This window comes from Scyliorhinus torazame, chromosome 9 (genome assembly GCF_047496885.1).
Source record: "Scyliorhinus torazame isolate Kashiwa2021f chromosome 9, sScyTor2.1, whole genome shotgun sequence".
NCBI classification, from domain to species: Eukaryota; Metazoa; Chordata; class Chondrichthyes; order Carcharhiniformes; family Scyliorhinidae; genus Scyliorhinus; species Scyliorhinus torazame.
In genome coordinates, this window is record NC_092715.1 from 270,612,875 (window position 1) to 270,628,597 (window position 15,723).

The 15,723-nt window shown below is 48.3% G+C and overlaps 1 protein-coding gene across 8 annotated transcripts in view; it reads right to left on the bottom strand.

Annotated features, from left to right (window-relative positions):
- Positions 1–276: 276 nt before the first annotated feature.
- bnc2 (basonuclin zinc finger protein 2) overlaps positions 277–15,723 on the bottom strand; it is an 813,736-nt gene continuing 798,289 nt past the window's right edge. For all 8 annotated transcript variants that reach the window (XM_072517502.1, XM_072517504.1, XM_072517499.1 and 5 more), the window contains one exon: positions 277–8,754. In XM_072517502.1, coding sequence (XP_072373603.1) covers positions 8,097–8,754 — 658 coding nt within the window. In that variant the 3' untranslated portion in view covers positions 277–8,096. The remainder of the gene's footprint in view (positions 8,755–15,723) is intronic.

The window sequence follows — 15,723 nt, forward strand, 5'->3', positions numbered from 1 at the left end:
GCAATAGTCGAAAGGAACCAGCAAAAAAAAACTCAATGTCGACATAGCGAATGTTTCTTGAAGCCAGTCTCCATCAAGTCTCACCTTAGCACAGGAATCAATCTACAGCCCAGGTATCTGAAACACATGTCGACATACATCACTGCAGCATCTGTTTTGAGGAAAGTCAAGAAATGGAATATGTTCAGGGTTCCTGATCAGATGGGAGACAGTTACCTCCTGGAAATATCCATCCTTTCTGGGTTTTTTTAAAAAAGCCGGGGACACATCTGCCAGTGACTGATAAATCTTTAATATAAAAATTGTACAAGAATTCTGATACAAATTACAAGAGGTATTTGGACAAAATATGAATAAAATTCCATTTACATCCCAAACCCTTATGCATTTTATGCAAAAAAACCAGAGACAGAATATAATACAGAAATTACAAGGAAAACAATTTCAAATAAAAAGAGGACTTTTCTCCAAACTACTAAATGGAAAAAAAACTTGTTCTGTTCTTCAGTACATACAGTATTTATGAAACTACCAATGTCATGATTATTAGATCAAAGTGAAGCAGGTTTTTCAATTCCCCGGGTACAGCCATTCTTTGTAGAGCATACTGTGGCTACTCAAGCATTAGAAGCAGTGCATCAACTTTCACATACAACCGAGCAAACAAACTGAAAACAGCATTAAACAAGAGAGAATTACAATGAAAAGTTCCTGGAAAAAAAGCAATAGGATTTTTGGAATTTTATTATTATTTTTTGATAAATGTCTGGAAGAATTCTTAAATTGCAGCCAAAAAGCGAAAGGGTCTTCCTTCAACATCCATTCTGTGACCAAAATTACGTTGTTTGAAAATAAAAATGATGTGGAGATGCCGGCGTTGGACTGGGGTGAGCACAGTAAGAAGTCTTACAACACCAGGTTAAAGTCCAACAGGTGTGTTTCAAACACTAGCTTTCGGAGCGCTGCTCCTTCACCAGGTGATTCACCCGAGGAAGGAGCAGTGCTCCGAAAATAAAATGAGCTGGAAAGTGTGCAGTAGCCCAGCACCTGCCCTGTGAGCACATCAGTTTGGGGGAAGCTTTATCCCGAAAACACAGACATAGCTAATTGCCTAAAAATAATTGCACTAGATTCATAGCTGCATAATATGAGAAACACTTAATAGTACAACGTGTAGAATACAGTTTTATAAGTTATTAGGAGTCGTTTTATAAAGTTTACTTTTAGTTACTTCAGCAAAAAAAAAACATATTCGAGGAGGTCCGGTGTTTTTTGGGGGAGAGGAACCACACAGGAGAAACTGAACTGTATCCCAGTGTATCATTCATTAAAAATACTGACACAAGGTTTAGGTGCGGAGTGGAGTCTGGTGTTTCAGAATGTCTTGCTTATTCCTCATCCCCCCCCCCCCTTTCAAGGTGTGACGATTTAGCATTTCTGGGACAAGATGGGTCACATTGGGCTGATATTAATAACTCCTTCCCGCCGAGAATGTTGCTGCCTCGGAGCAATCTGCGGCATGCAGTGGCAGCGAGGAGCTGTGGCTTTACCCCTGAAAGATCAGTTCCCTTTTATCCGCCCAGATGCGGAATTAATGAAAGTCACCGCCGGGCATGCATTAAGTGTCAGCTAAAGGGCAGGTTCTGAAATCTCACCTACACCTGTACCATGGGGCAGTCCCAAACAGCTGGCATTGAAGATTCAGTCTCTATTGAGCCCCTTTTTAAAACAAAATACATTTGCACTGTTGTCCCTGAAGTTCAAACGGAACAGCCCCTGCTTGAAGCCCACGTTCCAGTCACACAGGGGCGAATTCCTCACCCCCTTGTGGCCCCTTGACCAAGAGCAGCCCATCCACCCACACACTGGACAAGCCTGGCCGGAGCCACCCCATCACTCGGAACTCTCATCCACTCCAGACAGGCGCTGTCAACCGCAGCATTTCTCTGCGGAGCCTTTGCCTAACAAGTCATCTTGTTACTGTCTGTCTAACCATCAGACAGGAGCGTTCCTGGCAGCCCCTGGGCTGCAGAGGCATTCTCCCCAAAGTTCGAACTGGGACCTCCGATCGCTCACCGTATTGCAGATGCACGCATCAGTGAGCTTCAGGGACAGGCTGAGTTCCTGGACTCAATTTTCCCTTCAGATACGATAAACAGGCAATTATACATCCTCTTGTACTTGATGGCCGCATGCTGAACTTAAGTGTACACTATTAGTCTGTGTCCCTGTAGGGCTGACTGAGTGAGTATGTAGAAGAGCTGGGAGGAGGGGGGAAGATGCCAGAATGTGTCAGAATCTCGCCATCAACATTCACATCTTTCACTGCAATAAAGTGACACGTGAATAATTAGAATTGGGGGTTAGATGACAGGAAATACTAAACGCCTCCAATCTTCCAGCCTCAGATTCCTAGTTTGCTCAGCACTTGTTCCCGACGAACACCCCCCCCCCCCCACCCCCCACCCCCGGCCGCGCTCAAAATTCACCCTGCCCCATGACAGCAGATGCTTAAAACCCATCAGATTGTTGTGGAGCAGTTAGGAGCCTCTTCACTGAAAATAACCCCCCCCCCCCCCCCCCCCCCCCCAGCCACAATACTGAAAGAAACAGCTGAGGAGAGCGGGAGATTACAGATCTAACAATCCACTTTGGCAAATTGATCCAAGCGAAAGGTTTTTTGTGCAAATACAAAATAAAACACACCAATAGTTTGATACAACACTGATGGTAACTAATGAATTCAGTGAACGAGGGGAGGACATGGAACAGGTTATAGGGGGAGGAGGGGGGGGGGGGGGGAGAGTAGAGGAAAATCTCCTTTCCGGAGGACACAAAGCACCAAATGTGAAAAAACAAATGCCATTGAATGATATTGTTCTTTATGTCTGGTCCTCTTCGATCAACAGAATTTCCCACACTCGCTGTGTGAGCGTGGCTGCCTCTTCAATTTCTATTTTATTCCGGTACAAAATGCCTCTCCCTCTCCCAACTCTTAAATAATAACAAAACATCTGGAACAAACCCACTCCCTCCCGTGCGGGAGTCAGGACAAACTTACTGATTTTAAGACTAGGAGTGCCTGCTATCCACCAAGACGGATTGGTAACTTTCTGAGAATTGATCGGTTTTAATACCAAATCTCTAGAGTTTGGCTCCAGTTAGAGTTCATAGTCTCAGCGATGTTGGGGTTGCTGTTTGTCCAAACCAATCAGAGTAATGGGTTGAATTTGAATCGATTGAAAAGTTTAGATATTCTGGATTGAGAACATCTCCTTTGTTTAAGAGTCGTTATCTGGTTTGAGGCCACCGTTGAGAGGCTCATAATACACTTTTAATATTTGCTAATATAACATTTCTCTGACTTTTTCACACGTGGGTTCAGTGCTGGGACATGCTCACACAATACAGACTTCAACCTACAACACTCTTTAATTGTAACACCATGTGCTATGTCACAGAATCCACTGAAAGGTGTTTCTATCTGGGCTCCGTCATTAAGGTAGAAATGATTTTAGACATTCTCTGTTGAACTCTACACATTGAAACATGCAGCTCCAAGAGACATCGCCACAAAGGCAGCCCATCCTAGTTTGATCAAAACTTGTCTCACACACACACAGCGCGATCACCTTCGCTGCAATTAACCCTGCACTCTGCATCGTTCAAAAGACATGCTCTGAAATGGAACATTTATGCATCTGCAACAACGTTGGCGCTTGCAAACTCTTCAGGACTTGATAGCTTCAGAGGTGCAGGAGTTCGGTTTTGCCTTTTGGACGAATTTTTGTTCTTGATATTTAAGTAATTGTATCCTAACAACCAAAAGAGTTTTTTTTTCAGAACCTGGGCAAAGCAGCAAGATTTTCGAACTGTATAAAATAGTTAATACTTTAATTTCTCTTGGTGTGTAGTCCACCAAAGCTTGTGCTGGTCACAATGGGGGCTATCTTTTGGAACTAAATGGACCTCCTGTAGTGGCGGGACCAAAGGGGTGAGGAAGAGAATTGTATACAATGACAGATTTCACCATGTAGCGTTGAAAAGTGCGTGAGTGGATGCAGCTAAAAGTACGACAGATGAACTACTTTCTCTAATGAGTGCTGAAGCATGCCAGCAATTCCATGGCGTTATTTCTAGTAAGTAATTAAACAAGCTGTGTTTCATCTTATTTTAAAAATAATAGTAAAAATAGCGAAGGAAAGGGGAATAAAGAAATAACTTTAAAAAACGAATATAAACCAAACCTCCCAGTGAACAAATAATTCTGTTCACTCCCCCCTCCTCACCTTCAGTGACAGGAATCTTTCCCCAATAACATTTTACAGTCTGACAGGGCAAAAGAAAAAGCTAATAACCATCATAAAAATGTTACACTGATGAGCCAAAGGCCTTATTTTGAGATATTTAGAGTTTATTTAAGGAAGCATTTCCTCTGGGGTTAACTGGGAGTGTAGAGGTTCCTGCAATAATGGGTGCCCCGACATCAATCACTCACAATGTACTCTCCCTTCAAATCTCCACTCCGTTAGTTTGCATAAAGACTGTTTCGACCAAATGAGACCCTTTAATTCTAGATCTGAGTAATAAAACTTGCTTTGAAAAATTAAAGTCAAATCGTCTGCAACAATTAGGTGTTGGGGACACAAGAAGGGTCAGGCTGAAGACTATTGAAGAGAGTAATAGAAGTGGTTGAAGACAACTGACGTAGTTCTGGAGTGAGGAGAAATTGAGGCATTTGGTAAGGGGTCAAGGTGGTAGGACAAGAGGTCGAGGGTAGGGCAAGAGGTCAGGGAGGTAGGACAAGAGGTCAGGGAGGTAGGACAAGAGGTCAAGGAAGTAGGACAAGAGGTCAAGGAAGTAGGACAAGAGGTCAAGGAAGTAGGACAAGAGGTCAGGGGGTAGGGCAAGAGGTCAGGGAGGTAGGATAAGAGGTCAGGGAGGTAGGACGAGAGGTCCAGGAAGTAGGACAAGAGGCCAGGGGGTAGGGCAAGAGGTCAGGGGGGTAGGACAAGAGGTCAAGGAAGTGGGCCAAGAGGTCAGGGGGCAGGGCAAGAGGTCAGGGAGGTAGGGCAAGAGGTCAGGGAGGTAGGGCAAGAGGTCAGGGAGGTAGGATAAGAGGTCAGGGGGTAGTACAAGAGGTCAGGGGGTAGGGCAAGTGTTCAGGGAGGTAGGACAAGAGGTCAGGGGGTAGTACAAGAGGTCAGGGGGTAGGGCAAGAGGTCAGGGAGGTAGGGCAAGAGGTCAGGGAGGTAGGGCAAGAGGTCAGGGAGGTAGGATGAGGTCAGGGGTAGTACAAGAGGTCAGAGGGTAGGGCAAGTGTTCAGGGAGGTAGGACAAGAGGTCAGGGGGTAGTACAAGGGGTCAGGTAGGTAGGGCGCGAGGTCAGGCAGGCAAGAGGTCAGGAAGGTAGAGCTAGAAGGTATTAAAGAGGAGAACATTTGTTGAACTGATGCCCTTTTTTCGACCTTAAAACTGAATCCTATGTTCTTGTTAGCTAACTCTGGTTATAGCTTTGGTATGGGATCCTGATCTCTGGTATCTGCTCCAGCTTGATATTCATATATTCATCTGGAGCTAAATCGAGCAGCAGAGTAGCACAGTGGTTAGCACTGTTGCTTCACAGCGCCAGGGTCCCAGGTTCGATTCCCGGCTTGGGTCACTGTCTGTGCGGAAACTGCACTTTCTCCCCGTGTCTGCGTGGGTTTCCTCCAGGTGCTCCTGTTTCCTCCCACAAGTCTCGAAATAGGTATTTGTTAAGTGAATTGGACATTCTGAATTCTCCCTCTGTGTACCCGAACAGGCGCCAGAGTGTAGCGACTTGAGGATTTTCACAGTAACTGCACTGCAGTGTTTTTAAAAAAATTTAAAGTACCCAATTCATTTTTTCCAATTTAGGGACCATTTAGCGTGGCCAATCCACCTACCCTATACATCTGTGGGTTGTGGGGGCGAAACCCATGCCAACACGGGGAGAATGTGCAAACTCCACACAGGCAGTGACCCAGAGCCGGGATCAAACCTGGGACCTCGGTGCCGTAAGGCAGCAGAGCTAACCCACTGCGCCACCGTGCTGCCCTGCATTGCAGTGTTAATGTAAGCCTACTTGTGACAATAATAAAGATTATTATCCAGATAGAATTCAGAATTGTGGCTTACTTTTTAAAGTGAACGAGTTATTCAGAACAATGCTGCTGACAATAGTTTGCAGCAAAGCTACAATATTTCTGTATTCCTGTCCAGTGTTTATGTTGGGCCAAAGAGAACATTTCTAAAATGAGGAACCATGAACTAGAGGCATAACTACCAACACGCAGAACTCTGTCACTGACTGTCACTCTGACTGACACCTTACAAACCGCAATAAGGTTTCGCGGGGTATGAGAGCAGTGTAACAGACCCAGTCTGTGTGTTCCACACATCTGCCTCAGCAATATGAGTCCTCTAATACTGATCAATGAGTATTAAAAGTATCAAGTGTCATTGTGACTGCCTATCTTATCATTCCCTTGTATCTGTACAGAGACAAAAAAAACAACACAATTGATAGCAGCATTGTGTTTGAAAAGAGATGCTCTGTAAGGAAAGGTCTATTCATTTTTATCCAGCCAGAATGCTATCAGTATTATCCTTGCAATCTCAGCTATTGCATTAATCAAAGAATGGTAGCATTCGCTAACGCCCCATTCTACATCTGACAATAAACTGTTCCTAATTCTGGCCCTTTGCATAGAGTGGAGGTATAACAACAACAACCTGTGTTCATATAGTGCCTTTAGCATTGCAAAACTTTCCAAAGCACATCGCAGGAGCATTATCAGACAGCAATTTGACACCGAACAATGTATGTAAATATTAGTGTGGGTGATCAAAAGCTTGGTGAAAGGCTTTTAAGGAGTGTCTTAAAGGGGGATGGACAGGGAATGAGTTGGGGAGGTGTAGGAGGGAATTCCGGAGCTTAGGGCTGAGGCAGCTAAAGGCAATACTACCAATGTGAAAATTGGGGTACACAAGATTCCAGAGCCTGGAGGAGGTTATAGGATGCAGGGGATTCAAAACAGGCAGTAATGTATCCTCATCACAGAGGACCCTTTGATGGAATACATCCATCTCTTAGGGAGAGGACCGCAGAGCTTTTGATAAAGCACAATACAATACTAATACAGAAAAGGCCAGCTGTTCTAGTTTATAAATAGTGACACAGTGACAAAAGAAAAAGCTACTGATTTTAACTCATTGGACCAAAGGAACAGGGGAGGCCATTTAGCCCCTTAAGTCGCTTGAACCATACATGGTTAATCTGTACCTCAGCCCCATCTACCCACCTTGGTTCCGGGAGGCTAATATCCTCATCCGATGATAATCCATCCTACTAAATTTTGACGCTTTCAATTGCCTCCCTACACCACGGCCTCAGCAGCTTTCTTTTTTTTGGGGGGGGGGGGGGGGGGGGGAAGAGTTGCAGATTCCCTCTCTCCTTTCTGTGTGAAGTGCTCCCTGACATCACCCCCAAAGGCCTGACTCAGGTCACAATGTTGTGCCCACTTACGGGAATAAAAAGACTTGGTTACAAAACGGCATCAGATGCCCAAAATCTGCACAGATGACAGATACATATATCCCAAATCTGACAAATTAACAGAAGTGTGAATTTTACTTTATAAGTTCCATGTTGCTGATTTTGGAGGAAATTTTCACAACCCACAAATATTATAAAAAGAGGGCCTTGGCTTATCAGAATGACAGTGTAATAGATTTACATCATTGGCCTTTTAACGGCACAGTATTTACAAAATAAGCCGCCATGCTCAATCAAAGTCTCTTTCAAAAGCTGACAAGTAGTTAAGTACACAATGACAATGAGAAGGTACTTTTATTTTGCAGGCAACAGTCACAGTTCGTTCAAATTGTCTCTTTGGAGATGAATTAAGCATGAGCATTTCAATAAGAGCTGGGGTTTTAATCTATGGAGCGGAAACAATTGCTCCTCATGTCCAACCCCCAGGTTCGGAGGGCAAAACTGCAGAGTAAGCACCTGATGTCAAAAAGGCTTGGCAGTTTCCACAGATCAGGGCCACCCGGAGTAGAGGCCAGCATTAATCTATGGAGGTGAAGGGAACATTTTTGTGTAGATTAGGGTTCTGGCTGTGTCGGTTTCGGCTGCGCAGGGAGGAGAACATCATGTTGCAGCCAGGAACCTTGCATTTGTGCATTTCACGGAGATGGACTGTCTTGTAATGAACCCTCAGAGTGCCTTTGTTGCTGTACATTTTGTGGCAGATAATACACATGATTCCACCATTGCTAGTTGATGCTGCCTGCAGTACGGAGGCTTCTAGAACTTCATGGCTGGAAGCGGCAGCTTGGGACTGGGCCTCTGGTCTGTGAGTGGATTCACCACTGTCACTGACCCCATCGATCTCGTCCAGCAGGATCCCCTCGTCGCTTTCCGCCTCTGATTCCCGTGATGAGTGAATGCTGCTGCTGGACTGGATGCTGGAAGTAGTGCTGAGGTCCAGCACCATGTAATCATCTGCTGTGACCCTTGCGTAGCCATTGGTGTGAGAATCTTCTGTCCCTGCCGGCGAACTGGCTTCGTCCCTCATATCCAGCCCCATTCCGTGGTGCCCACCGTAGATCTTGGCCAAGAATTCTTCCCGGAGGTCCTTGGCGAGTGGCGGAGCAGGATCCAACCCCATTTCATCCAGTTCTTTGGTGAGAAGCTTACGGTGAAGGTTTATGTTGGCGCTGTGCCTGCAAAGAGCAAGAAATGGGTCTGGTCAGTACATTGTACGTCTATTGCAATCTTAGAGTTCTAGCCTGCAACAGAACTTAATAAGTAGCAACGGCAATGAAAAATAACCAGAAAGAACTCAATGTTCACCATTTCCCACTCATTAGTTATTCAAATATAGGAATACACCTTTAAGCAGGACTCAAAAGACAAAGTAGAGAACAGTAATTTGTCATTGAAAACTCCCTCACTATTGTGAAGTTTAACAGTTGGTTTCGATCCTACAGGAGACCCATGCAGTGAGTTCCCAATCTCAGCCGATGATGTCTGGAAGAGCTGCTGAATGAAGGGGAGGTATTTCACGACAGCAAAGGAGGGATCGTGGAGTTTTGCTGCGCTACGCAATTGCTCAAACATGTTGAAACAAGTGGCCTGACCACCGATTCAACTTGGTGGCCGCCTTTGGGGTTTCAGTGACCATTTTCCATGGATTCCACAATTTACATGGAAATGTTGGGTTTCCAAAGTAAAAGTGTAATCGCACAGTTGACCGATAACAGTTTGGTCATTCGGTTATTTCATCAAAAACTGAAAACAAACAGTTTCTAAGCCTGCCTTGATAACTGATAAACATCCATTGTCTTGAAGTCCCTGGTTATGTTGTTCAGCAGGCTGTGTGTGACATCTGCCTCTGATCTGGTTCAAGTGGGATGGAAGCATACATTTCGACTGTCAGGTATTCAAGCAGAACACTGTGGTTGGCTTTTCTCCAGTGCTAGACAATTAGGAACAGGAGAGGTATTAAATCTTTTTTGGCTTAAGACAACACACTGATTGGGGGCTGGGGATGGGGGAGGGAGAGTGAGCATTGCATCTTCGTTATTGTGTAACATGCAAAAACAAATTGTACTGATTAAATAAAGTAAGCCTGATCACAATTGTTGCTCAGTATGTTCAGCTACAATCAGAGAAATGGAACAACTTAATGTTTCACTCTGATCCCGATAGGATTCATTAATGATCTCATAATAAAGGATCTCTAGGCAACACAAACACATTTCTCATTCATTTTGAGGGTGAGAAATTTGAGTCTGAAACTAGTCTCATAAACATAAATAAAGGCAATGACAAGGGTGCAAGGTCAGAGTTGGCAAAAGTGGATTGGGAAAGTAGGTTAAAAAGTATAAAGGTAAAGAAGCAGTGGCAGACATTGAAGGAGATATTTCATAACTCTAATAAAAATATATACCATTGCGAAGGAAAGACTCCAGAGAAGAATGCACCACATGCGGCTAAATAAGGAAGTTAAGACGGTACCAAATTGAAAGAGAAGTGTAGAGTTCTGAGGATTAATGGTAGGCCAAAAGAAAAAGGTGACTAAAATAGAATAAAGACAGATAAATTAGAGTATGAGAATAAACTAGCAAGGGAGATGGTGGTGACGTACTGGTGATGTCACTGCATGTGTATTCCAGATGCTCTGAGGGACAGTGGTTCAAATCTAACCACAGCAGCTGGGCAATTTAAATTCAATTAATAATAAAGCTGGAATTAAAAGCTGGTCAAAACCACTGCTGACGATCAAGATCACTTTAGGGAAGGAATTCTGAAGTCCTTCCATGGTCTGGCCTACATTTATGGGCGGCACGGTGGTTAGCACTGCTGCCTCACAGTGCCGGGGACCCGGGTTTGATTTCCCGCTGGGTCACTGTCTGTGCGGAGTCTGCACGTTCTCCCCGTGTCTGCGTGGGTTTCCTCCGGGTGCTCCGGTTTCCTCCCACAGTCCAAAGATGTGGTTAGGTGGGGCTATGAGGTTACGGGGATAGGAAGGGGGGAGTGGGCCTAGGTTCAGGTGCTCTTTCAGAGGGTCAGTGCAGACTCGATGGGCTGAATGGCCTCCTTCTGCACTGTAGGAATCCAAAAGGAAATTGAATGTTATCCTTCATTGCCAGGGGTATGGAGGGTAAAAGTGGGGACATCTCGCTACAATTGTACAGGGCATTGGTGAGGCCACATCTCGAGTACGGTGTGTAGTTCTCATCTCCGTGAGGGATATATTGGTATTGGAGATAGGTTCACAAAAGGTTCACTGGACAGTTTTCTGGAGTGAAAGGATTGTTTTGTGCAGAAAGGTTAAGCAGGTTGGACCCATACTCGTTGCAGGTTAGAAGAATGAGAGGCGGTCTTATTGAGACTTCCGAGGGGATTTCACAGAGTGGGTGCTTCCCTCATGGGGGAATCTAGAACTGAGCGCACAGTTTGAGTTTTCCCATTTAAGACAGAGATGAGGAGCAATTTCTTCTGTCAGAGGGTGGTTAGACTTTGGGAATGTCATTCTCAGAGAGTAGTGGAGGCTGGGTCATTGAATTTATTCCAGGCTGAGTACATAGATCTTTGATCGGCAAGGGACTGGAGGGCTATGGCGGTGGGGGGGGGGGTCTGGAGGGTTATTGGGGGGGGCGGACTGGAGGGTTATGGCGGGGGGGACGGGGACTGGAGGGTTATTGGGGGGGCGGACTGGAGGGTTATTGGGGGGGCAGACTGGAGGGTTATTGGGGGGACTGGAGGGTTATTGGGGGGGGCAGACTGGAGGGTTATTGGGGGGGTCTGGAGGGTTATTGGGGGGGCGGACTGGAGGGTTATTGGGGGGGTAGACTGGAGGGTTATGGCAGGGGGCGGACCGGAGGGTTATGGCGGGGGGCGGACTGGAGGGTTATTGGGAGGGGGACTGGAGGGTTATTGGGGGTGGGGGGGGACTGGAGGGTTATTGGGGGGACTGGAGGGTAATTGGGGGGGCGGACTGGAGGGTTATGGCGGTGGGCGGACTGGAGTGTTATTGGGGGGGACTGGAGGGTTATTGGGAGTGGGGGGGGGACTGGAGGGTTATTGGGGGGGGACTGGAGGGTTATTGGGGGGGGACTGGAGGGTTATTGGGGGGGGACTGGAGGGTTATGGCGGGGGGCGGACTGGAGGGTTATTGGGGGGGGACTGGAGGGTTATTGGGGGGGAACTGGAGGGTTATTGGGGGTGGGGGGGACTGGAGGGTTATTGGCGGGGGCGGACTGGAGGGTTATTGGGGGGGGACTGGAGGGTTATTGGGGGGGGACTGGAAGGTTATTGGGGGGGGGACTGGAGGGTTATTGGGGGGGGACTGGAGGGTTATTGGGGGTGGGGGGACTGGAAGGTTATTGGGGGGGGACTGGAGGGTTATTGGGGGGGTCTGGAGGGTTATTGGGGGGGCAGACTGGAGGGTTATTGGGGGGGGACTGGAGGGTTATTGGGGGGTGACTGGAGGGTTATTGGGGGGGGGACTGGAGGGTTATTGGTGGTGGGGGGACTGGAGGCTTATTCGGGGTGGGGGGACTGGAGGGTTATTGGGGGGGCGGACTGGAGGGTTATTGGGGGGGCAGACTGGAGGGTTATTGGGGGGGGGCTGGAAGGTTATGGGGGGCTGGAGGGTTATTGGGGGGGAACTGGAGGGTTATTGGGGGGCGACAGACTGGAGGGTTATTGGGGGGGACTGGAGGGTTATTGGGGGGACTGGAGGGTTATTGGGGGTGGGGGGACTGGAGGGTTATTGGGGGTGGGGGGACTGGAGGGTTATTGGGGGGGACTGGAGGGTTATTGGGGGGGTCTGGAGGGTTATTGGGGGGGGGACTGGAGGGTTATTGGGGGGGTCTGGAGGGTTATTGGGGGGGTCTGGAGGGTTATTGGGGGGGTCTGGAGGGTTATTGGGGGGGCGGACTGAAGGGTTATTGGGGAGGCGGACTGGAGGGTTATTGGGGGGGGCGGACTCGTGGGTTATTGGGGGGGCAGACTGGAGGGTTATTGGGGGGGGCTGGAGGGTTATTGGGGGGGCTGAAGGGTTATTGGGGGGGAACTGGAGGGTTATGGGGGGGCGGACTGGTGGGTTATTGGGGGGGCAGACTGGAGGGTTATTGGGGGGGGGGCTGGAGGGTTATTGGGGGGGCTGGAGGGTTATTGGGGGGAACTGGAGGGTTATTGGGGGGGGCAGACTGGAGGGTTATTGGGGGGGGACTGGAGGGTTATGGGGGGGCGGACTGGAGGGTTATTGGGGGGGGCGGACTGGAGGCTTATTGGGGGGCAGACTGGAGGGTTATTGGGGGGGGGACTGGAAAGTTATGGCGGGGGGCGGACTGGAGGGTTATTGGGGGGGGGACTGGAGGGTTATTGGGGGTGGGGGGGACTGGAGGGTTATTGGGGGGGTGGACTGGAGGGTTATTGGGAGGGGAACTGGGGGGTTATTGGGGGTGGGGGGGACTGGAGGGTTATTGGGGGGCAGACTGGAGTGTTATTGGGGGGGACTGGAGGGTTATTGGGGGGGCGGACTGGAGGGTTATTGAGGGGGGACTGGAGGGTTATTGGGGGGGCAGACTGGAGGGTTATTGGGGGGGACTGGAGGGTTATTAGGGTGTCTGGGGGGTTATTGGGGGGGGACTGGAGGGTTATTGGGGGGGACTGGAGGGTTATTGGGGGGGGACTGGAGGGTTATTGGGGGGGACTGGAGGGTTATTGGGGGGGACTGGAGGGTTATTGGGGGCGGACTGAAGGGTTATTGGGGGGGCGGACTGGAGGGTTATTGGGGGGGCGGACTGGAGTGTTATTGGGGGAGGCGGACTGGAGGGTTATTGGGGGGACTGGAGGGTTATTGGGGGGGCGGACTGGAGGGTTACTGGGGGGGCGGACTGGAGGGTTATTGGGGGGGCGGACTGGAGGGTTATTGGGGGGCGGACTGGAGGTTTACTGGGGGGGCAGACTGGAGGGTTACTGGGGGGGGACTGGAGGGTTATTGGGGGAGGGGCTGGAGGGTTATTGGGGGGGCAGACTGGAGGGTTATTGGGGGGGGACTGGAGGGTTATTGGGGGAGGGGCTGGAGGGTTATTGGGGGGGCAGACTGGAGGGTTATTGGGGGGGACTGGAGGGTTATGGGGGGGGCGGACTGGAGGGTTATTGGGGGGCGGACTGGAGGGTTATTGGGGGGGCAGACTGGAGGGTTACTGGGGGGGGACTGGAGGGTTATTGGGGGGGGACTGGAGGGTTATTGGGGGGGGACTGGAGGGTTATTGGGGGGGACTGGAGGGTTATTGGGGGGGACTGGAGGGTTATTGGGGGCGGACTGGAGGGTTATTGGGGGGGCGGACTGGAGGGTTATTGGGGGGGCGGACTGGAGGGTTATTGGGGGGGCGGACTGGAGGGTTATTGGGGGGGCGGACTGGAGGGTTATTGGGGGGGGAACTGGAGGGTTATTGGGGGTGGGGGGGACTGGAGGGTTATTGGGATGGGAACTGGGGGGTTATTGGGGGTGGGGGGGACTGGAGGGTTATTGGGAGGGGAACTGGGGGGTTACTGGGGGTGGGGGGGACTGAAGGGTTATTGGGGGGGCGGGGGACTGGAGGGTTATGGCAGGGGGCAGACAAGAGAGTGGAGTTGAGGCCAAATCAACCATGATCTTACCGAATGGCAGAGCAGGCTCAAGGGGCCGAATGGACAAATCTTGTTCCTATTTCATGCCTTCTTCTCTCAAATCTGCGTGTGCGGGGCAATGTATTGCTTCATTGAGTTACAGCAGTGTGTAAGTTAGGAATTGAGCTCTGTGAGTTAATGGCAGTGTGTAAGATTGACTTCCTGGAGGGACTGTGGTGCTGTTAATCCGAGAAAGTATTCACTGAAGGAGGAAATGTGAAATAAAGATCCAGTGCACAAGGGAAGGAGGAATATTTTAAGAGTTTGGGGAGAAACAAGGGGCGAGGAAAGCCAACTCGATAGTTATAGTTATTCAGTCTAACTCGGGGGATTGGTTAAGTTAAAATGTATCCCAAATGTGTGAAGCATGAATTTGAAGGAAGCCGAATTTTAACAAACTACGCAAACTCCAGACAGAAAGAGCAAATGCCCTGGCTAACCTGTGCTCCCCACCATCATAGTTTTCAAATGTTTTCAATGTTATCAACTCCATTCTGTTATCATAGATTATTAACCTCTGCTCATTGCATGTTGGGGCCAGGTGGTCAGAGATTGGGGGAAGTTTGATAATTAAGGGACGTGACGTGTTTATTCAAATGTCCAGTTTGTATCTTTAACCAATCAGGGTGTAATGCAATAACTTGTCAAATTGTTCCGTCATTCTCAGGTTTGAATGAAGGCAACCATTTTAGATTTTAATATGTGCACAAACCTATAACGTCCCGTGGAGAGTTTAGACATGTGGACTCTTGACACACAGAAAGCAGTGAAGCACACGCCAATCCGTTATTGACGCTGACTCCCTTTTAAGTAATGGCTTCCCACTGGTCATTGAATCAATATCTTTGCACTTGTTTACTTCACAACTTTTCTCACCTAAACTCAGCAAATTCATCATTCACTCAAGCTACCAAGGTTTACAAGTTAGTGGCTCCACAGACACCCAAGTCGCACAGATTTTGAAAATTAAACTGTGCAAGTGCCTCGGACAAAATGTTGAGAGAACAGCAATGTTCTGAGCTCCCAGTGATGTGTGTGAAGCACACTGGTGTTCCTCGGCTGCTTATGATGTCTCCTGATTGAATTACAGCCGTGTAACTCGCTTCCAGCTGCGTCTTGTTCTGTGTAACAATATCCTCATGTCTGTTTAATGTCGGCCATGTTTACCCATGTCAAGATAAATGTGGCACACATCTGTCCTGGGGAAAAAAATTCCGAGCACAGCACAAATCTGTCAACTCCAACTAAAGGGAGTTGAATCATTGGCAGGGCTACCTCCTTTCCTGAGTTTCAAAACATGTTACGGTGGAGCCAGGTGTGAGAAAACGTGGAGCTAAATTCAGACTTTCTCAGACCTGTACCATTGGCCCAGAAAGGGAAATAATGGGATTAATGGAGGATATAGCGCAGGCACCGAATTGGGATATTGTTGGAATATTGTGATTACCTCCATGACAACTGGGGCACTGATACAAAAATCATCTTGTGACATCTCTAAAAGGCAC